The 23,624-nt window shown below is 35.0% G+C and overlaps 1 protein-coding gene across 3 annotated transcripts in view; it reads right to left on the bottom strand.

The window, feature by feature from the left end:
- The window catches only part of FRY (FRY microtubule binding protein), a 183,113-nt gene that overhangs the window by 145,702 nt on the left and 13,787 nt on the right, over positions 1 to 23,624 (bottom strand). For 2 of the 3 annotated variants that reach the window (XM_087721276.1, XM_087721277.1), the window contains exon 1: positions 8,732 to 9,134. The exons of the other annotated variant lie outside the window; for it this stretch is intronic. In XM_087721276.1, coding sequence (XP_087577402.1) covers positions 8,732 to 8,930 — 199 coding nt within the window. In that variant the 5' untranslated portion in view covers positions 8,931 to 9,134. Of the gene's footprint in view, positions 1 to 8,731; positions 9,135 to 23,624 lie in introns of those variants that run through there. 3 annotated transcript variants of the gene reach the window in all.

The following is a 23,624-nucleotide window of genomic DNA, read 5'->3' as shown; positions in this document are numbered from 1 at the left end:
TGAAATCAGATCCGTTTTTAAAGGTCTTATGCAATTTCCTGTCTCATTTTTTTATTTTAAATTACTTTAATTGATGGCTACAGCCTGACCTAGAAGCTTTCAGATTGAAGAGGTACAAATATATTAAGCACATAAAATAGCAATTAAACTTTATATAAAATTTAATATAATTTAAAATTTCTAATAAGTTTAGTAAAATTAAAATGCAAATTTACTGTATTGATGAACATTATAATTGGAGGAGAATAAAATGCATAATTATATTTAGAATGAAAAAGTGTCCTTTTCTATTATAATTTGACATAGGACCAGGGCATCTTTTCATGCATTTTTAAAGAACAACCTTAAACTTAATTTGTTTAACCAGGTCTGCTCCAAAGTTTAAGTTATTTATTAATGTCCATTTCTTTTCTGAACATTTTGTCTAGTGTCCTCTGATCAAAATATTTATAATAGAATTTTCCTAATAGCATCTGCCAGTATACCTCTAACAAGTACTTTCATTACACACAAAATTGGCCATACATGATATGGTGTACATTAACTGCCTTGCTCTGGAATTACCAGTTGAAATGCAAATCAGCAATACTACCTGTGTGACCTGAAAAAGGGAATACTGATTTGCATATTTTCTACCTGTAAAAACATCATAAAAAGACAAATTCTCAACCTCCTTCCCAAGTAGACCAAAGCTGATAACTGAGAAGTTGAAATACCATATCAAATCTTAGGATGGATAAAAAGTGGGATTCTTATATATGTTTTTTCCTATGAGAAACATGTTCCTCTGCTGCCCCCAAGTGGCTTCAGAAACCAATGTTAGAGCAACGCAGGGATGAGTCATTAAACTATAGTATGTATAAACAACCAGTTTACCATGTTTTCCTCTTGTCTATTAACCAGCACAAAACTATGCCAGAGTTTAGGTTTACTTCAAGAAGAAAATGATGAAAATGTGTTAATGGGCGAAAATCAGAAAGCTGACTTCCTAATTCTTGTTACATGTCTGTCTTCTGTTAGATCTTCAGTAGGGTTCTAGCTGATCATGGTTATGACACTGAGAAAAGGATGAATCTGAAGCTTGGAAAGACAAGAAAAAAATAATTGAGAACTTGTCAATAATTCAAGTCTCCAGCATCAGATAGACTAATGGTAATCATTAAGAACTCCCATGAGAATAACAAAGTTCCAGAATATTGGAAGAGCACAAATATGATCTCCATCTTTTAAAACGAAAAAATAGAAGGTCTCAATAAACCACAGTCCTGTATACTTGACATCTTTACTGCAAAAGGCAACATATTGTGAAAGTTAGGTTATGTATGGTATAAATAATAGGATTTAGCATGGATTAATCAGAGATAAACCATGCTATACTAACTTTGTTTTTTTTTACAGACTTAAGTTTATTAGTTCAGGAGAATGCATTGGACATAGTGTAGAGATGAACCTCAACTAAGCCTCCAGCAGAATATGATAATATTCTGGATTATACTGTTAGATGTAGACACAGTTAAATTAATGAACCCTAAAAGTGTTCAATAATTACTCAAGTTTAGCTTGGAAGGAGGTTATCAGGTCCCACAGTATGCTATCCTGGGTCCTGTGCTGTCCAACATTTTTATTAATGGGGGTCTGGCCAGAACAGAGTCAAGTGGAAAATTGTGTAATCTGAAGTCTTGTTCTTATTGATACACTGTAAGATAGTCTTTGTCTTTTTAATATGATTATCACACTACTGGTTCATGTTTAACTTGTGATTGACAAGGACCTTATTGCCAAGCAAAAAATGCCCTCTCCTATACTTGTGCCTTATGTGTACAGGTATTTCCAAATGTTCAAATATAAGTATTTCAAATATTATAGTAGGCTGAACATACTTGGAGTTTTTAATCTTTCATCACAGGGATTAATTTTCAGACATTCACCATCTTGGTAGGTTTCCTTTGAACTAGCTCCAGTTTTCCACTGGGTTGTTTTTTTTCCCCAAACGATAGTGTTCAGAATCCATGTGCTACAGATGACTAGTCCAATTTTCTCCATTGGAATCTTATGGCTGGGTTGACAGATTATAATTAACTCCAATTTATTAAGTGCATTCTATGGCTGAGAGTGGTTTTGAACTTGGGCCTCAACTGCATCACCATCAGCAAAAGGGTGGGCTTTGGCAGAGATTACTGCCGGTTTACTCAGGGATGCGCTTGATGCGCGCTGTACAACTAAATTGCTCTGCGCATGTGCAGAAGCAAAAAGCAAGTCACCCAGGCCGTGAAACTACTGGTTTGGCCAAACCCGTCTGAACTGGTAGGGACCCACCACTGTCTCAGCAGGCATCAGTGCTATAATATTCAAAACACTTTTTACCTATACTCAATTTTTCTCCTTTCATGGGAAGAAACAAACAAAAGGTAATTTAATATAATTGTAACAAGATTACACAACAGAACAATCAATTTTCCTATCAGCATGAAATAACAAAATATTTCAGGATATTTCTTTTGTGTTTTGCAGTATATGGAAATTATAAGGATCAGTCAAAACAATTCGGCATGTCAAAAATTCCTCTGAAAGCTATCTTTACCTTAGGTTCTCCATGAAGTTTTAAACTTCTACCATGCCAAATCAGAAGGAATGTTCAAGCATAGAAGCACCTATGTTTTCTGAAGCATTGTAGTAGCATGCAGAATGTATTCATGATTTTCCTTATCACATAAATTTAGATTGAATGCACAACTTGAAGAATTAAATCTCCATGCAGTTCCTGAACACTCTGGATAAAGCCTGAAAAACCCATACAGAAAATGCAAGCACCTCTATTTCTGAATATATTGAAGAAAATTATGAAACACACAGAAATGCAATGAAAAACAATTAAATAAAGTTATATCTCATCCCAACCAATGTTGTGCATACATGGAAAGCAATCCCCAGAACTCCCTCCTATAGAATACAGGATAACAGAGTAGAAAGGAACCTTGGAGATCTTTAAGACCAACCCCCCTGCTAGCTTAGTCATTGTGACTTCTGTGGGTCAGAATAATAGTATAGTTCCAATGATCGCTACCCTATTTTCCCAAAAATAAGACCTCTCCAGATAATAAGCCCAATCAGGCTTTTAAGCGCATGTGCTAAAACAGGCCCTCCTCCGAAAATAAGGCCTCCCCCAAAATATTGCAACACAGCAGCAGCCATGAGGTGATCATGCTCACCACCTCCTGCACCTCAAAAATAATATGACCTCCCCAAAAATAAGGCCAAGTGCTTATTTTGGAGGTCAAAAGAAAATAAGACCCTGTCTTATTTTTGGGGAAACACAATAGTCATGAGTGCTTCTTGTCTTTTGACACGAGAAAGAGAATTTGGCAGGGGTGATGGTGTTTGTTTGTGAACATACTAGAAATATCCAGTAATTCTTTTGGGATTATGCAGTCCTAGCTATGGAAAAATAATGTAAGATATTATCAGCATGTACTGACTTGGATGGCAGCAGTTGGGAGAGTATATAGGTAGTCATAAAAATTACCTGATGTGACTGCTAATTGATTGGATTGTTTTATGACTTCTATAGTAAGTGTGCATAATACCATAGTAATGAATTATCAGTTTACATCCAACTTTTCCTGTCAACATCTAATGTATCGCAAAAACTCACTGAGAACAAAAGGTTTATTCTAAAAAAACATTGTAGAGGAATAAAACAAATCTATTCTCAACTGAAAGGCAAGGAGGAACATTCTCCCATTTAAAAACTATGAAGAGCCACAAGCCTCCTTGGACTTATAACCTAATACCTAACAGGTTTGAAACTCTCTGTATTTAAAAGCATTTCTATTTTTTAAATTAAGGATTAGACAAAGAAAAGTTCCAATCAGCTATTTGTTTACATTTTGCATTATAATTTACTAATTTGCAAATTTATGAAAGAAAAACATAGGGGGATCCATAGGCAAAGCCAACAACATTTAAATGGTGGGCACAAAGTCTTACTCCTTATTAACATGTTTTGTGTACCCACTGCACATATATAAAATAGGCAGAACTTCAATACCAGCTCACACCCACTTTTATTGTTGCCCCTCTGCCCCAGAATCTATTTTGTGGCCTCAGAATATTCCCAGATTGCAACTGAAATATATAAAAAGAGTCATACAAATGAGTAGTGTTTTGCTCATATTTGCCATTAAAAGTTTTCTATTAACCCTAGTGAGAATTAGGTTCTATGACATTTTAGTCATGGATCATCACAGGATGACACATAAGATTTGAAGACCTTGGATTCATAAACTATATTATATACTTTGAAAAATATTTTATTCCAAGAGACCCAGAAGCGGTGACTTTTGCATAAATTGTTATACTATAAATCTTTGTCATTCTCCACAGTAAAGAAGAGTTGGGCAGATTACCAGGAGGTTTCAATATACGTATATTGTTCAGCACATTCTTCTAGATCCATTGAGCATTAGGCTCATACTGTCTTGCTCCAATTTACTAAGATTTCCTTGCTTTTAATAATACATATATTCTCCCAATTTACTAACATACACATGCCAATGAATTATAGTCTGATTTGAAGCTTATCTAAATACCCTTTTGAAGCTGCCTTATTTAAATAATTGTATGCAACTGTAAAGCCAAAATGGAAATCAATGCCAAACTAAATTTCTGAGGACTTATTTCAAGTTTCCTTCTGTGTTTCTTCACAGCAAGCCTGGTATCAGTAAGAATAAGGCCAGCATCTGGCCACATACTTTTATTCACTAAGTTTGACTTCTCCAATTATTATTGTTAATTACGTTTCATCTTGGTCTACAGAAATAGATAAAGTAACTGGAAATTCTTTGATTCTATTGAGCTCATTTTTGAATGCTTGGGCATGAATGTGCAATAGTAGCTTTGAGGCAATGGATTAAGGATATTGATATGCTGTGCAACTGGACCTAGTATCTCTTCCCAATATTATATACCTCATTAGTTCCTTTATCCTCGTCAAACCTGCTAGATATTTAAACCAAATTATTATATCCAAATATAGCAAAGCAGTCTCTCTGGCATGATTTAATGTCTGCCTCATTTAATGCCCATGTAGCCTTTTTAGAAGGGAGATTAAAGAGCATTTCATCTGAGTTAAGACTTTGTCAATGTGGGGGAGGGGTTATTGAAACCATCAATTAAGTTTATTATATTGTCTATTTTACCCTAATACACATTTACTCTTGACCAGCTTACACTTAAACAAATTCTCCAGGCATCCTGATCACTAATATTTACCATTTTTATGTTAAGATATAGTACATGTGATTCTGTTACTTGAGGCATAGCCTAATGGTTGTGTTATATGTAAAATGCAAATAATATGTTTAACTTTATGATTGCTACTTCCATGCACATATGTAATCTGTTTATTACAACAAGTTTTATTACATCATTGAGTATATCGAGTACTCTATTCTTAAAGATGCATAATTTTCAAATCCTACCATCCTCCAAAAGCTACACTTGCTTTGTTTATTGAACAACTTGCTTCAAGTTGTTCAATAAACTATATAAACGAAATCCTGTGGTCAGGAAAAGGAGAGAAAATAAATCCCATTGACAAGTTCACTGGGGAAGAAAGAATAGAAAAAGTAGGTAGATACACCTGGTCTTGGATATGGTAGCACTGCCCAAAACAAACCCAATGTGTAATCTAGCGGATTATCTTGGAGTCCCAACTGTTTGAGGAGGTGGCAATCGTGGCTAGGAAAGTCTTTGCCCAACTGAGGGGTTATGTCCAAGTTACTCCCTTTCCTGGACCAACAATGCCTACTCACAGTCATTCATGCGCTAGTCACCTCCTGTTTTGACTATTGCAACGCACTCTACATGGGACTGCCCTTGAAAAGCATTTGGAAGCGCCAGGTGGTTCAAAATGCAGCAACCCACATAGTTTTGTGCAGATCTCGATGTGCATATGTGTTACCTCTCCTTTGGAAGTTGCATTGGTTATGTTGTGGCTTGGCAGCGGCCAGCAGAGCTGGCAGCAAATTTGAACAGTGAAGAGGTTGGGGAGGAACATGGCCCAATCCTGGAGTCTGGGGAAGGCTCTGATGCAGGCTCTGTGTTGGAGGCAGAGAGGGGGCGAAGGCCATATGCCAGTTATCAGCTGCCTTCAGAGTCAGACGAACAGGTAGAGCCTGTTCCCAGTGTGCGCTGCACACTTGCCAGATGAAGGGAACAGCTAAAGAACAGGGGTCGACTTGGGAGTAAGGCCACAGGTGAATGATCAATAGCCCCTCCCAGAGGAAATAAAAGAGGAGCAAAAGGGGAGTGGAGTTTGCAGGAGACAATTAGTTTGCTTAATTGGTTTGTGAGACTCCTCGCCAGGTTTTGCAGATATCGGCCTGTCAGCTCTCCAAGCCAGATAAGGTCTGTGACTGTGGATCCTCCCTTGAAAGACTTTGCTGGAAGTGCGTGAGCAGAATTTACAGTAAATTAATAAAAGGGAATTTTGTCATGACAAGGAGTTTGCTTCATGCTCTTGGGAAGCCTAGGTCAGAACAGGTTGTCAATTTGCTTCCGGGTGCAATTCAAGGTGTCACTTGTCACCTTTAAAGCCCTTCATGACTTGGGATTAGATTATCTGAGGGACCGTCTCTTGCCGGTCACATCCACCTAACTCACTACAGCGTGGAGGCAAGGAATGCTGTAAGTCCTGTCCCCTAAAAAAGTACAGCTGGCGTGACCCAGAAGAAGGGCCTTCTCCATGGTGGCTCCCTCCCTCTGGAATATCATCACTTCAGAAATTAAACTAGTCCCCACTTTGACACTCTTTTGTAAGATCTAAAGACTTGGTTTTGCCACAGGACATGAGGAACTCATAGTGAGATGGAGCCCCTCAAATGGCTTATTTGACTGTGTGTTATTTTTTTCCTATAATTGTTTTTATTGTTTGTAAGCTTCCTAGAGTTGCTGTGAACATATAGGCAACTATATACATTTCATAAATAAATAAATAAATAAATAAATAAATAAATAAATAAATAAATAAATTAAATAAATAAATAAATAAATAAATAAATAAATAAATAAATAAATAAATAATAAAATAAATTATGCCTTGGACCTACCACAAATCCCCCATTATCTTATATGTGATCGGCAGCGATGGACTGTAGTGACCCCCGTAGCCTGGAATAGGCCATAAATGGGGCATGCAGAGGCCGAAAACGGAACATACAGAGGCCAAAAATAGCCAGGGATGGAGGATGGTAGGTGGGTGGGGCTTCAGCAACATTAGCTGTATAAGATGCACAGACATTTCCATCCACTGGAAATGTAGGAGGGGAGTGCGTCTTATACTCCAAAAAATACAGTATTTTTATGCTCAATCTACACACACACACACATGTAGTGCTGAACTTGCCCTAATTAGGACTGAAAAAAATTATCATTAAGCAAGGCCTCACAGGATTGTACCCAATTTTACGAACTTTTTAGCTGTAATTGTTACTTGAATCATCATGGTCATTAAGAGAGACAACATGGGATTGTATCATGCAATGTTCCCTGCTAGCTCCTCCACTGACTTTACTTTTCAGAAGAAAGGTTGTAAAATGGGGCAAAACTCAAATGTCTCACTTAGCAACAGAAATGTTGAGCTTAATTGTGGTTGTAAGTTAAGGACTACCTGAAATTATGCACACGGAACTGGTCCAGAAAGGCCATACCTGATTTTAACTCTGCACATGTTAGTGAAGCAAGTGTTGTGAAAAATATCTGATTCAGGAATCAGGAAGTTTTATATAGCAGAGCACACCCAAATCACCTGACTTCCAAGCCGGACAAGAACTGTATGTCATATCTGTATTTAGTTAAAACTTTGTAGATGTCTGGTTATGGTTAACAAGTTAAGCCAAAATACAAAGACACTTGGAAATATTTTTTCTTCCAGAGCTTTTAAAATGTTTTTGCATTTATAATGTGTCCTTAAATCTGCTTTCACTTTTAAATTTTAGGAGATGTGTCCTTTTTAAAACAAGAATCCCAAATCTTTGATATCAAGCCTATATGAATTCTTAAAATGGGATTCTGAATTAAAATCAATCTGACTTTCTTATCTATATATTTTATTTAGCTTTTGAAAAAAATGTTGCACACATGCAAAAATATAGGTTCTTAATATGCTTTAGAACTTCTCTATCTGTACAATGAATTTACAAGTAATCAACATTTTGTCTTAACTCTTTTACTATTTTAATTTAAAGCTGTAATTCACTGTTCCTTATTTAATTAAAAATCTGATTGAGAAACACAAATCCACCTGAGGATTTAATATACCCATTACTGCAAACATTTCCTAGTTCAGTGCAAAATAAGGATTTAAAAACATGTCTTTCAGAAGAATTGTGTTTTTTATTGATAAGAACTACAGCTTGATTCAGTAAGAACTGTCAAAACTTCATACGAATAATTCAGAATAGAATCTGGTTGTTTATGCTTTCTTAAAAGCATTGTAACATCCTAAACCTTATAAAAATGCTACAATATAGAAAGCAAAATTATATTTTTCAATAGACATGTTTCAAAGCAATGAGGTGATTCAGTTCAATATTATTACTGTATGCTACCGTGATTTGGTATTTTAAAACATGTATCATTTTTGTGTAATAGATGTTTAGAAATCTCTGTATTTTTCAAACATAAAGAAAACATTAAGAATGTGCAACAACAACTTCCTGACATGTCCTACCTGGAAAGAGTGAAGGTCTTTTCTTAGGGCGTCTCGGATGGATGGGTTCTAAATTCCTAATATTTCTTTGATACTTTCCTTTAATGTCATTTCTGAGGAGTTCCGATGGTAGACTACTCCGTCTTAGTTTATAATCAGCTTGGTATGAAGTTAATTGACACTTAGTTCTAAAATGAAGATCACTGTCACCAATTGCCATTGCAGCACATAAAATGACTACTCAATTTCTGGAAATGAAACAGCTATGAAAGCAGAGTTGCAGATCAATCAAATCTTTTACTGATGAAAAGCAGTCACGAACCATTTTTAATGCTGAGCCCAGCACTTGTTTGGTAAGTTTAGCAAGTGTGAATAGGCGTGGGCAGAACTAAGTGTAGAATTACCACCAAGTCCCTCCTTTTAAAAGTCGAACACCTCAGGGGAGGAGACATAACAAAATCATTAATGCAAAGAGAGACATGTAGATTTCTGACAAGGTTACCTGACTAAGCTCATCAACTCCCATTACGCAGAGTAAAAAACTGCCTTTGAAAAGCTGCTGTAATTCATGCTTCACTGTTCATGTTTTTCTGCTTAGTGACAGATCAAACGCAGAGACATGTCTCAGTAAATACAGGAGCTCTGCAATTTAGTATGTGCTGTTATTTGCTTAAAACCAGATGTGAGCAAAACATTATTTTATTTAACATGTATAACTGAACAGTGTAGCTGTTTTCAGTCTACTGCTTTCAACTAAATTCAGGTGAATTTATTTAATGAGAATGATCGGATTAATAATCCCACAGGTTGGAATATGCAGAGTTAGGGAAGATGGCAGTATATTATTTATTTTTAAAATGGTAACTGTTTTGACACCTATATACTAAAGGATATTCAGGTTTTATAACAGATTTCAAATCTGCAAACCTGGAATGTATTTTTCTATAATCACTTAATACATGTAAGGAAAAATACAGCATTGCAATTTATTAGGTTAAATGCACATTAAATCTAATGAAACCACAAGTACAACTTGTTATTGTATCATCATTAATTTCAATATATTTATGTTAAATAAAATTAAGCTCTTCTCTCCGACATTCTGCTTTCTGTAAAGACATATCATACTTTTAACTAGATTGCCTCCAGAAGCTATTGATAAAGTGGAGAGGCTGAGCTAAACTTTATTTTAAAAAATTCATGCAGGTGTTGCAGATGGCATATTTTTATTACTTTATTTCTATGCAGTATTATAAAAACAACCCTGTTAATAAGCTGCAATTCTTCAAAAGCTACACAAAACCTCTGTATAAGAAATCTTGCATTAATTCCATTTCTATCCTTGTTTTCATCCATCCTTCGGCATAGTCAACAGACTCCCTAGATACCCTGGGGCAAGTTCTTCAGTTAATTGAAGTACAGATGGTAAAGTTTCAACAAGCTTTGTTTGCACAGCTAAAACTTGAATAACTGCTGCACAGCTTTGTAAACATGTTTACACCTGGACACTTTTTCTGTTTTTCTACCTCTTCTTTCCCACTTTTTGTCTGTGATTTAATCTCTCCGAAAACAAGTCTCTTTTTTACAATTAAAGAGATCAATTGATACAATATCATTCAAATCTTCTTCTCAAAACTCAAATCTAAATACCCCGGAGCTTTGGGTTTAAATGTGAATCTTCTGCAAGCTAAATAAAGTGACAACTTGTATACCTCCTGACCTTTTTGTAAAATACAGTTGGCTTTTAATATGTGGAATGATATGTCCAGCTATATATTATGATGCATTTTTCTTTGGTTTGGATTTATTTATTGCTGCCTGCTTCGAACCTTTATTTTTGAATAAATGCAATTCAAATAAATAGAAATGTTGAAATCCAAAATGCCAGTGTTTGAATGTTTTAGTTGTAAATATTCCTAGGACACAGTGAAGGGTCTTAAATACCAATCATTATTTGACCATAATCCAATATAGAGTCTCTTATGTCTATGGTAAAGGCATTTTCCAATCCTAGGGAATATGAATGTCCAAGAGCCTAGTAAACCATGAATTATGAAGATTGGGACTCTGTTCCATGCAGAATTCAGTATGTCCAATACATTAATTCATAAAATTAGTGGTTAGTATAGAATAAACTGCAGTGGACATGCTGATTCAAAAAGGGAAAAGACGTCTGTGTATATTCAAGGATTATTTGGCTCTGATCCTGCACTCTCAGGCGATAAAAAAGAAACTCCACCTCACCTTCTGGGTGTGGTCATTAGTCTCTTTAGTCATCTTTTCTGCAGGCTAAACATATATACTTAACCTTTTCTCACAGAGAGCCTTCACCAAGAGCCATGATGGTGCAGTGGTTAGAATGCAGCATTGCAGGCAAACTCTGCTCACTGCCAGGAACTCAACCCTGACCGGCTCAACCTTGACTCAGCCTTCCATCCTTCTGAGATCAGTAAAATGATCACCCAGATTGTTGGGGGCAATATGCTGAAAATGCAAACCACTTAAAGAGTGCTGTAAAGCACTATGAAGCAGTATGGAAGTCTAAGTGCTATTGCTATTGTTATCTTTGAAGTTCTCATCTGACTGAAAACCAATTTCATTGTCTTTTAAGTACAATGACAATAAAGATTATACTTATACATACTTTACTCCTTGAATCTATGCTCTTGTTAATACATTTCAATATAGTATTTGCTTTTTTAGCCAACACTGTTGGCTCATGTGATTGGCAAGGACACCCAGATTGTGTTCAGTTTTCCTAACGAAAAACCAGGTCATCCTATCCTATGCTCATGTCTTAAATTTCCCTACCAAACTGCATAATTTTATTTCTTTCATCATTCCAGCCCACTGTTCAGGCAAGTCTAGATCTTTTTGAATATTCTCTTTTTTGCCCACAGTGTTAGCTAAATTTCTTTATTTATTAAATCAAATTTATATGTTCACCGGGAAAGTTGACTTTGGGTGGTACAAAACAATAAATATGAAACAATCATTACTTAAAACTGTTATACAGTAGTTATTTAAAGCATTAAAATTATAAAAGTAGAATTAAAAAAGAAAATTATAGTAGACAGGGCAATGTTGATAATAATAGAATCACCTCATGGATTCCACCCATCCCTTCAAGCTCTGGCATAACCAGACCTTGAAGACCTTCAAAAGCTTAGGAGTGATGAGGCTGATCTCATTTCATGGGTGGTGGATGGTAAAGGATTCCATAATATGGGCACCACAGCAGAAAAGGGCCACTGTCTAGGGCATCCAAGATAAAAGGACACATAACATGCTAATTCTACTAAATCTGGTGGGATAAGCAGATAAAATTGAGAAGAGTGATCCCTCAAATAACCTGATCCAAAGCTATTTAGGACTTTAAAGGTGAACATCAGCACTTTACATTGGACCTGGAAAGAAACTGGTAACAATGGAGCTCATAAAGTGTAATGTGTACTCTACCAGAAACACATAACAGCTTGTACCACTTCATTTTTCAGATGCAACTGAAGTTTCAGCCACTGAAAAGTACATTGTAGGGCCCCTTAATCCAAGAATGAGTGCAACTGCTGCACAATACAAAGTTGCAGCAAGAGCCTCCTAGTCATAACTCCACCTGCTCCTTGGGCAGGAGCTGTGAGTTCTGGAAGACACTCACATTGTACACAGTGTTTGTTTGGGATAGCACAATCCCATTCAGCACCCGAGATAGTATACTCCTAGAATACAGGGCCTTCAAACCTCAAACCTCTTAGTTTAGCCAGGATTCAGTTGAAGCCTGTTGTTCCCTATCCAGACCTTCACAGTCTCCATACACCAGGATAGAGTATACAGAGCATTGCTTAATTTACTAGGGACAAAGCTATACAGTTGGGTATCATCAGTATATTGATGATACCTTACCCTATGGCAATGAAGGAGTTCACCCAGGGGTTTCATGTAAATGTTAAATAGAAGGAGAGCACTGATTCCAGCACCATTCCACACTAGAGGGTCCAAAGGCAGCGTATTTCTACTTGGCAATCATATATATTTCATATATATTTTAACTGTATTTAATTTGTTTTTACGTATTATGATGCACACTGCCTAGTCACCTGGGCAGCTATAGAAATCAAATAAATAAAACCTCTCCTTTCCAAACTACTGGCATTGGCCCTGGAGAAAGGAGGTGAACCACCACACCATGCTGCCCACCTAAATCCTCTGAGTCAAACCAGAATAATACCATGGTTAATGGTATCAAAAGCCACTGAGAGGTCAAGTAAAGCAAGAATGGAGTTTGCACATGTAATAAGTGTGCCCTCATCCAAACAATTGACAGACCTGCTGAACAACTTAGGGCCCAAGGCAATATCCTATGGCACTCCTGATATCATCCCCCGGGGGATTTTTTTAGCCATCTGTAGATTCATCTAACAATAGTATCTTCCAGCCCATATTATATTATTTTATTGAGACTTTAATGAAACTCTCTCTCAAAAGTTTGTAAGGTCCACATATATAATACCATCCTAGGCTATTAAATTAAGTAAGACAGAGTCTGATACAAACTTGTGAAAAACCTATACTGGCTTCTCTTAATTTTGCTATTCTTTCTCATCACAAGCATGTTGCTTGATATTCTCTACAAAGACTCTGCTTATGTAAAACATCAAATTGACAGGTCTTCAGTTTTCTCTCTATTTGAATATAGGCATAATATTCTCTCTGCTTCAATTTCCTGGGTCCTCACCAGTCCTCCAGAAATTCTTGAAGATTGCCAACAAGTCTCTTAGATCATGTCTGCTAGTCCTTCTGTACCTATGATGAATACAAGTGACCTTAAGGTACCAGAATACATTTAAATTAGCTAAATTCTCTCTTATTTTCTCTTATGTATCCTAAGCTGAAGTTCCTTCATTTTCTCAGTGGAATAATAGTGACCCAGTTGAATTCCATTTTCCCTCTGAGAGAAAACAGAGGCAAAATAAGATCTAACCCCACTTTCTCTTCTCATAATGGACTTGCGCCCTCTTTGGCTTTTGGTGTCTCTGGCTATTTGAAAGACTGGTCATCAGATTTAGAAAAGTTTCATTTATATCTTCTGCCTGGAGAAGTGGCCTAGAAGAGGGCCACCATGATATCACTTTTGTTTCTCTCTCTTTATTTTTACTTAAAACATTTTCAACATAATTTGTTGAAAAATTAAACTTTGTAGAAGATGCTATGATAAATGAAATATTTTGATATCTTGATTTAATATTATTCCAATATTCTTGAAGAAAATCAAAACTAACTTTGAAAACAATAATTTTGCCATTGAGATTCTCCAATGAATCCATTCAAAGGGATTTATTCTGTAGTTTAAAAGAACCACAGCACTAGTTCAAATCTAACTAATGCTAATTTTGACATAACAAAGGGACTCCACTCCACCCTTTCTTACATCACAGTACTTCTCCAATTGCTTGGGGCCAAGCTTTTAAAACACTATATCAAATAATATGCATGATTCAACAGGTTCCCTATATGAAGGAAGGAATCTTTCCAAAGCACTGAAGAAAAAGTAACTATATTTTGGAATGCTAAAATATTCTTTCATGGCACAAGGAAAAGAAGGGTCCCATTTTAGCAACAGGGACCAACATTGACTAATAGGAAATAAAAAATGAGTTTATACATTAAAAACTGTATTATTGTTTGTTTGGCTTCCGCTTAATGTACTGTGTAAGTCATGGTTTATGGCTTAACATAGTGTGTGAATCCAATTTACTGTCATTTATTCAATAAATGATGTTTAAGCAAACTTTTGGCTTGGTACAATATGTGAATCCAGTCTATATGCCTTTGTATTTTCTTTCATGTTAGAAACTCTATTGCCTGGGAGTTTCAGTAACCATCATGCTCTTGAAAGAGCACTATAATGCACTTGATTTGATCCTTTCTGACAGGTTCTTCTTGCAGCTTGTATTTCTTCGCATCATTTTATTTGGTTTTAGTCTCGGTTGGGACATAGGATTCCTGAATTATTCCTCTCTTAACCGGCCAAGAACAAACTTTGACTTTCAACTCTACCTTATGCTTCATTGATTATGAGAAGAAGAAATCAAGGATTTTATTTCATGTCTAATGCTAAACAAAGAATAGGCATTGTTTTTTCTTGCCTGCTAACAAGAAGAATCAAATGGGATTATTCAAGCAAAATGCATTGCTTACCCTTAAAAAAATGTGGTGTTCTGATGTATGCATATACTGCCAGTGTAAAAATCTCTAATGATTATATATAATATAATAAGAAAAAAATGAAATCTTTGCCCTATTTTCCCAAACTATTTTGCAGAGCTTAATTTCCACCCCCACCCCAGTATGTGTGTGTATGTGTTTGTGTATGTGTGTCCCTTTCATTCCTGCAAAGTGCCTGCAATTTCTTGGCAAAGTTTTTTTGGAAGTGATTTGCCATTGTCTGCTTCCTAGGGCTGAGACAGAATGACTGGCCAAAGGTCACCCATCTCGTTTTGTGCCTATGGCACGATTAAAACTCATGGTCTCTTAGTTTGTAGCCTGATACCTTAACCACTGCACCATTATCTACTTTTTCCTGTGGTTTATAATATGTCTAATTTTTAATAATTTGGGTAGTTTTGGTCTTTCAGATGAAATCTAACAAATTAAACATTGATGAGAAGAACTTTAGAAGTAACAATTACTAAATGATACAACAAAAAACAATATTTTTCCCAAAGAAAAAACAATACAAGTATTTCGAAGCACCATACATTTTCCATCATAATCTACTTACAAGTTTCAATAAATTTGATTAGACTTATTTCTAAATAAGTGTGTACAGCACTATACATGTTATCAATGACATTGATTAGTTGTCAAATTATGTACATGTGTTAAATAACTATAACATTTACTTGGTCTAGTAGACAGCTTATTATCAGAAAACATGACAAATATTGATCTTCAGGAATAAAGACTTCAGGCTGTACAAAAATCTTGCTTTAGGCATAATTTTTAATTATTCCATGTTATGTAAAGGCATTTGGGAAGTTCCAATGGATTTTTCTATAATTGAAATTGCTTTCAATCAAATAAAAATATGCTTATCTGTCCAACCAAATTCAGAAAAAAAATTGAACATGGTCCCTGGGCTCTTCTGTTTCTAATGTAGTTCATTAGAAATACACAACAGAATTCTTGCTTTTATGACAATTAACATGTATTTAAGCAACAAGTACCTTTCCACACTTCTAGAAGTTATGCTTGGTCAGGTTATATCTTGCTGCCTAATTACTATTACTGATGAACTGTATTTTAAAACACTTGCGGATTCACTGATAGCAAATTATTTTGAATGCTATTATTCATCTATTGTCCTACTTTGAATTTCTATATTCAAGTTTCTTTTCTGGTTTCTGTGTACCAATCCTGATGCTAAAATGTTTACTATTAATGTTTTAGAAAGTGGGAAATAGAAAAGAGTTTCTAATTTAGAAACTTTTTAATAAGTGCACAAAATTTAATATTACAGTGATTATGTTTATAATCATAATTTATATAATATGAGATCAGTCCAATATGCACATATCACCTAGTTGGATTAACATTAAGCATCAAAGGGAGATAAGGCTGGATTTACTTGTCATTTACTTTTGAATGATTGTTGATATTGATCTATTAACAGGAATTCTATTAATAGCATACACATGTCAAAAGAAAACAAAAGCTAATTTTGTTTATTAGTTTTAAAGATGAAGGTAACCCACTGAATTATTACTTTTTTCTACAGATTTTATTTTTTCCTATCTGATACTACTTTGCATTGTTTGAGCAATAAAATTTAATAATCTGCTGATTATAAATGAATTTAGTCATATGTGATTTCTATGACAACATACATATCCGATGTAGTCAGGGCTCCATTGGATATGTATGTTGGTATAAAACTGGAGGAATACAAATAGAATAAAGGCTAAATATCGAATTGGTTCTTGCAAAATGCTTCAGAGCTGCAGCAAATTACATTTGCTTACATAAATTTATTTAGCAAATTTAGTAAAGATTTCATTATTTGACTGACAGTTTCCAAATAGGTTGCAATTGAACTGGCAAAGGAACAAGAATCATTTCCGGATATGTTCCCTCATGGAAGACATACAATATTTTTAAAAATGTCCTTGGCATTGCTCCACAAGGTGAGTTAATTATATTAATGGAGGAAAACATCTAATTAAAGAGGGAAACAGCTTGAAATATTTCAACACTATCCAATGTGTACTTAACAAACTAAGATGTTTACAACGGATGAATATTATTTAAATATTTTTAAAAATGATAATATTTGAATATCAGCCTATTTAATTTTCCTAAACAGACAATATGAGGGGAGGGAGGGACGGAGGGAGGGAGGGAGGAAGGAAGGAAGGAAGGAAGGAGGGAGGGAGGGAGGGAGGGAGGGAGGGAAGGAAGGAAGGAAGGAAGGAAGGAAGGAATTTGCAATTGCAGTTAAACTAAGAAATCAACAAAATATCCAAAAAGAAAATAAGATAATTTCACAACATACTAAACCAAATGCCATGATTTGGGTTTATTAAAATATACAAAGCCAAAGTCAAAACTCAACTGAAATCCATTATGACTTATAATACAATACAATACAGTACAGTACAATACAGTACAGTACAGTATAGTACAATAGCAGAGTTGGGCGGGACCTTGGAGGTCTTCTAGTCCAACCCTCTGCCTAGACAGGAAACCCTATACCATTCCAGACAAATGGCTATACAACATCTTCTTAAAGACTTCCAGTGTTGGGGCATTCACAACTTCTGGAGGCAAGCTGTTCAACTAATTAATTGTTCTGTCAGGAAATTTCTCCTCAGTTCTAACTTTCTACTTAACATAATGCATGTCATTTTTATAGGGAAAGGCAATTATTTTCCTCAAAATGAGATGGAATTGGTCGGGGAATGAGAAGTGATCTGGTTTTAGCTTCATCCTCCCCCAATGATAAGAACAATTCCCAAACACTTTCAGGACATTTCAGATGGCGAGAAAATGGATGGAAAATCCATTTGTTAATTTTCTCCCTTGAGCAGCACCAATTACAACCTTCTGAAGCAGAATTTTTTTTCCAAAGAGGAATTAAAGGAAAAATTATGAATATGTGGTTATTCTATCTCTAGAAATCCTCCAGAAGCTTTCTGTAGATAAATCCCACATGCAGCCCAGTGGCTTACCTACAAGTAATTATCTAGATATCGCTATTAAACAATATAATACATAATATAATGCAACTACGGTAAGTAACATTTATCTATACATAGCACCATTAGAAGACATTTTAGACATTATAAATACAAGACCATATTTCAAGGCCACATTATAAACACAAAACATATATGATTAAATATGAAACCATATTATAAAACTGTTTTAGACAAGTAGAAAAGTGTTTTTTCATTATATGGCTAAATTATCTGTTTCTTCCAGAGTCAGCTTAATAATTCTGAATTAGTCTAATATGCTGTTGTACAACCATTATCAAAGTTAATGTGTACTTATCTGACATTAATGACTAAGCTATACTTAGCATTCATTACTTATGGAATTTGTATAGTACGTTTTCAAAATAAATGTAAAAAATAATGCACAGCACCTGTCTGCTAAGCAAAAAACAGAGTTAAGGCACAGATTCAGTCAAATATTTCTGATATTCAGTTAAGTAACAATCCAGCTACTGTTTTATAGAAGAATTGATTATAGCCAACCCTTAATTTAATACTGAACAAGAACAGGAACCAAAGGACTATATTTCATAACTCTACTATAGACAGTTTTGTGTTCTTGCACTTTGAGAAAGCTGTAAACATATAAACATGTACTATTCAGTGGATGGCCTGAATAAATACATTTCATAAATCAATTATGCTAAAATTGGCCTTCTAGAAACTGATGTGTTTTATTTTTTCTGTTGAATTGCCCTTAATGACAGGGATAAAAATCTTGTTTTAATTTGTATCAGATGATAATGAATAATGAATTAGTTTTTTCTCCTGAAACTGTAGAAGTTGCTTCTAAGAATAAAGATAATAAAGAACAAAGAAAGAAGCTTCTAAGGAAGAGTGAAAAAATAGCTTATCTGTTAGCTTTATAGCTTATCTGTTAGCATGGTTTTTGATAGCTGATCAAACTAAACAGGTTGTCAAAAACCTTATCTGTTATTTACATTAAGTGAAAATGTGTAATGCCAACAATTGCTAAAGACAGCAGGGGCCCAGCACAAGATGGCTTTTATACAGTATAACAGTGAGTCATTGATGTCCCTGTTTTTACATTCCTTCTCCTCATTTGTAATATCAAAACATATAGTAAAATATTGGGATGTATTTACACTACAGAAAAATCATTTCTCCTGTGCAAACTGTTATCAAATGCTTAAACTTGTTTAAGCTTTTTATTACATAAGTAAAGGTGAAGGTTCCCGTCACACATATGTGCTAGTCATTCCCAATTCTAGCGGGTGGTGCTCATCTCCATTTCAAAACCGAAGAGCCAGCACTGTCCAAAGATGTCTCCGTGGTCATGTGGCCAGCATGACTAAATGCTGAAGATGCATGGAATGCTGTTGCCCCCCAACAAAGTGGTCCCTATTTTTCCACTTGCATTTTTTTACGTGCTTTCGAACTGCTAGGTTGGCAGAAGCTGGGACAAGTAACGGGATCTCACTCTGTTACGCGACACTAAGGATTTGAACTGCCGGCCTTTCTGATCGACAAGCTCAGCATCTTAGCCACTGAGCCACCGCAAACTTTTTTATTACATAAAAATGTAATATAAATAACAATAAGTGCTTATGTGTCTTAGTTATGCAGAGATAATTACTAATGTATGTAAAATCTAATCTAAATAGCGATGATCAACTTCAATAGTAGCAATATATTAGTCATTAGCGTAGCAGATATTAAATTGAAGCTATTTAGTATTTTTTTATTACTGCGGTTCTGTTGTGTGCATGTGTGTATGTTCACACATAGGGAGAATGCCAATACTACAAGTACACAATACAAAAGCAAGACCAAATTTGTAGCACTAGGAAAAAATGATGGGTTAGTAAATCAGATTTATTAACAACTTTTCTCATCATTATGCTGACTAAAACAGCACTGAATTTGCTGCTGAAAGTGAGATAAAATGTAGACCTAAAATTTTCAAGACTATTTTAGTATCTGATCAACTATGATTTTTAGTTTAATCTAAATGTAATTGGTAATTCTGCACATGTGTTTTTGATGCTACAAATGAAACCACAGAACATTATGTTATATAAGCTGTAAAACGTGGGAATGGGGAAATTGTGCCCCTCAAGATATTGCTGAACTATAGATCTCAGCAACCTTGACCAACATGGGAAGAGGTACCTGGAATGTAAGGAATTATAGTTTATAAACATCTATGGCCAAATGTTACAAAGCTCTGTGTAGACATACAATTTCTACACAAATGGTACTTAGTCTGTTATAGTAGCTTACTTAAAAATACTGTAAATCAAAATATTCTTTGCCTCCTTTCTGGTCTGCTTGTTGGAGTGACATTTGCTTTTTATCCTTATTTTATATTTTGTGCAATTGCATGTTCTGAATATTAAGACTACTATCCACTGGATTATTAAAATGCCATTTTTGAACAGTCATGCTTGACATTCAACAGCTTATGGGGCAGACAGGGCATAACTAATTATTATTTGTTTTAATTAATAGAGAACACGAATATCTCTCCTAATAGTTATTTGGTTCCTGCTGTGTCAAAAGTGAGTATCTTGGATGTTTTTCAGTCTCACATCTACATTCATTGCCTGCAGCGACAAGAAGGTGAGGTCAGAGACTATATACAAATTATGATTGCCAATTAAAGAATTTAGTGAAAAGTTGTAGGGAAGAAAATGACTAAAACTTAGGGCTGCTGCTTTTTTACTAAACTCTGCAATACATTAAATAAAATTTGTTCAATCTACATCTGTCTCCTGGGGCCATATCACTGTCAATCAATATGCAAAGTGGTATTTTTCCATGCAGGCTATTTCTGAATTTCAGATTCAGAAGCAACAGCCTGTTAAAAATCCGTTCCTGATGAACAATGGCATAGGCCTTTCTGTATTGAGGAACTATTGAAAACTGTTCAGCTATCCCTGGTTGGTAGAAAAGTATTCCTGTCTCTAACTGCTAACCCCTATATTGACTCTACAAAGTATTGCATCTGCAGTCACCCGATTTTCCTCCAAGATAACAAGTAGCAAATAGATTTTACACATTTTGAGTCTGCCCTTCAACAATTTGGAATATGGCTAAAAAGCACATATTATATTAGATATAGGAACACTATTATAATCCTACATTTTTAATTTGCTTCCTTCCTAATAAAGTGTTATGAAATTCTTTAGCCTATTAGCCACATCTTAGAAATTTCAGACAAGATGGAATTTCTCCTCTTTCTCCCAAATGTATTACTATTGAACTTGCAGATAGCCAGCCACCAGCCCTCTTCAAGATAACCCAGTCCCTCCTAGGTAGGGAGAGGCCGAAGGAATATCTATAGGATTCTGTGAAAACTATCTGAGGCATATGTCAGATCTACTCTCAAATTGGATTCCCAATTGTGCAAGTTCTTTGGAAATAAATGAGGCATGGTATAGCTTTGTTACCTGGGAAGACTTCAAACCTGTTTGTCCTTACAGTATAGCCAATTGTGTGTTAGATTCATGTGTCTCCTGGATGATTAAGGCTTCTCAGGAGTTGGCATGTGCTTAGATATGAAGGTATAGCAATTTGGTATCCTTTTGAACTCTTCAATCTTCACTCTAGCTTGAAATATAGCCTCATTGTAACTGGCCTTCTTGAAAACCCATCTCTTCCTTCAGGAGAAGAGTTGTTTTTATTTTGTTGGTTTTTTTTTTCTGTTTTCATTTTATGTTAGCTACTCAAAGTTACAATTGTGAGTTGGGTAGCCATATATATATTGATTGAAAATAATAAAACTTTTTTTTCTTTTAGTTGTGGAATGATAGAGTTTATCTCTCTGTGTGGAATCCTGTGGATCTCTTTCTGTGGATTAACCAGCAGAGTTAATTGCAGCTGCAGAGTTCTATTAACACACCTCTCCCACCACCTAGGGAGGAAGGTGGAGAGAAAAGGTTGTGAAACCAGTTCTGCAAGCCCAAACTATTTCCCTGATTGAAACTTGAATGCTACTTTTCTATATGGTGTGCGCTATTTTAGGAGCAATACGCTAAAGAAAAAAAAATGAAATCTCACATGAACAAAGGACTTCATCACATTGCTAATGAATCAGATTAAAGAAGACTAGTATTTAGGATAACAGAAAGTAGTGGAACTTCTTAAATACTTTTCTTTAATAAAGACTTCCTTGGAGAATATATTATTAATTCATATGTGACAATGAAACCATCTGTCTCAGTTTTGTTAATTCTGATAGGAGACAACCGATTTCTGATTGAATCAACTGGACATACTGTACTCATAATTGTGGCACCATCTTCTGGTCTCTTTGTTGAAAAATTGCAAGGCTGAGTGACTAAGCAGTTTAATGAAGCTAAGCTCACTGAAATGAATGGCCTGTGTAGCACCATTACAATTTTAGTTCTCATATAATCCCTCAATGCTAAATCAGAAAGAAAATAAATTATATTACGAAATCTAGATATGGCCTGTCTTAGGGTGAATGAATTACAAGTTTTTTCATTTTACTTCATTTTATTCCATACACTTTCAAAGGTTAGGATTAACTTTTTTTCTAGGTAATCATCATTAGATGCAGCAACAACAGCAGCGTTGGAAGGGACCTTGGAGGTCTTCTAATCCAACCCCCTGCAGAAGCAGGAGTCTCTATACCATTTTAGACAAATGGATGTCCAGTCTCTTCTTTAAAGCTTCCAGTGATGGAGCACCCACAACATATTGCTTCTTCCATACAATTGCTAGATATGAATTTTATACACCTGAATCTTATTCAGATTTTGACTCCTTATATTCAATAAATACTTCCATTCTGATATTCACATATAGCTTTACAGAAATAGTAAGATATACACAGAGTATAATTGCAATTGACACATACAAATACATTAGAGCAGGGCTTTTAATAGCTAACTTCCCTATGTCTTCCCTAGCTAATATGAAGTTTTTTTTAAATATCAAAAGTTTATTCAACTGGAATTATACACACAACAACAGCAATCTGATTTCAGTTGTAGACCTTTTTCTAATGCTCTCTCTGTTTCCCATCAAATTCCATCTTTAAAGTTATTATTGTCCCTATAGCTTAACCAAATCAGTTTCTCAATAATTTATCATGTTAACATTTAAATGTTGAGGGTATTGTATCATTTCTTATCTATTCATCCTTGAATTCCTTTTGCAACTCTGTAGAAATGCAATAGAAACATGTATATATATATATAGAGAGAGAGAGAGAGAGAAAACTAAGAAAAAAATCAATATCATATTTCTTGGGAATAAAGTAGCCCAGTGAAAATTCAATCCTTAGAATCTCCATTCATCAGTCAATGTCAACAATACTAGATGGCTGGGCTGCTATCTGACACAGTATAAGGAAGCTTCTTTTATTTCTATGCTGCATTAAAATAAATATAAATGCAATCCAGTTTATTATCTTACCTTATTTTATTTTATTACCTTTTTGATTCTTTTTATATCTCTCCACATCAGATTACTGAAACAATACACCATATGGCCAGTTTCACTGTTACATTCTTCCATTGCCCACTGCTAAATTCAGCTTGTGCAAACCAAACTGCATTCATTAGATTTAATTTCAAAAGAAAACCATCTGGCACAATGGAAAATATCGCTGGAATATATTCAGTTTTAATATATCAGAACATTCTTTTGGA

This window comes from Thamnophis sirtalis, unplaced genomic scaffold, assembly GCF_051295495.1.
Source record: "Thamnophis sirtalis isolate CommonGarterSnake01/CBP01778 unplaced genomic scaffold, rThaSir2_p1.2 scaffold_8, whole genome shotgun sequence".
Lineage (NCBI taxonomy): Eukaryota > Metazoa > Chordata > Lepidosauria > Squamata > Natricidae > Thamnophis > Thamnophis sirtalis.
Note: the sequence above shows the minus strand (reverse complement) of the source record. Positions and strands in the feature narration are given on the sequence as shown.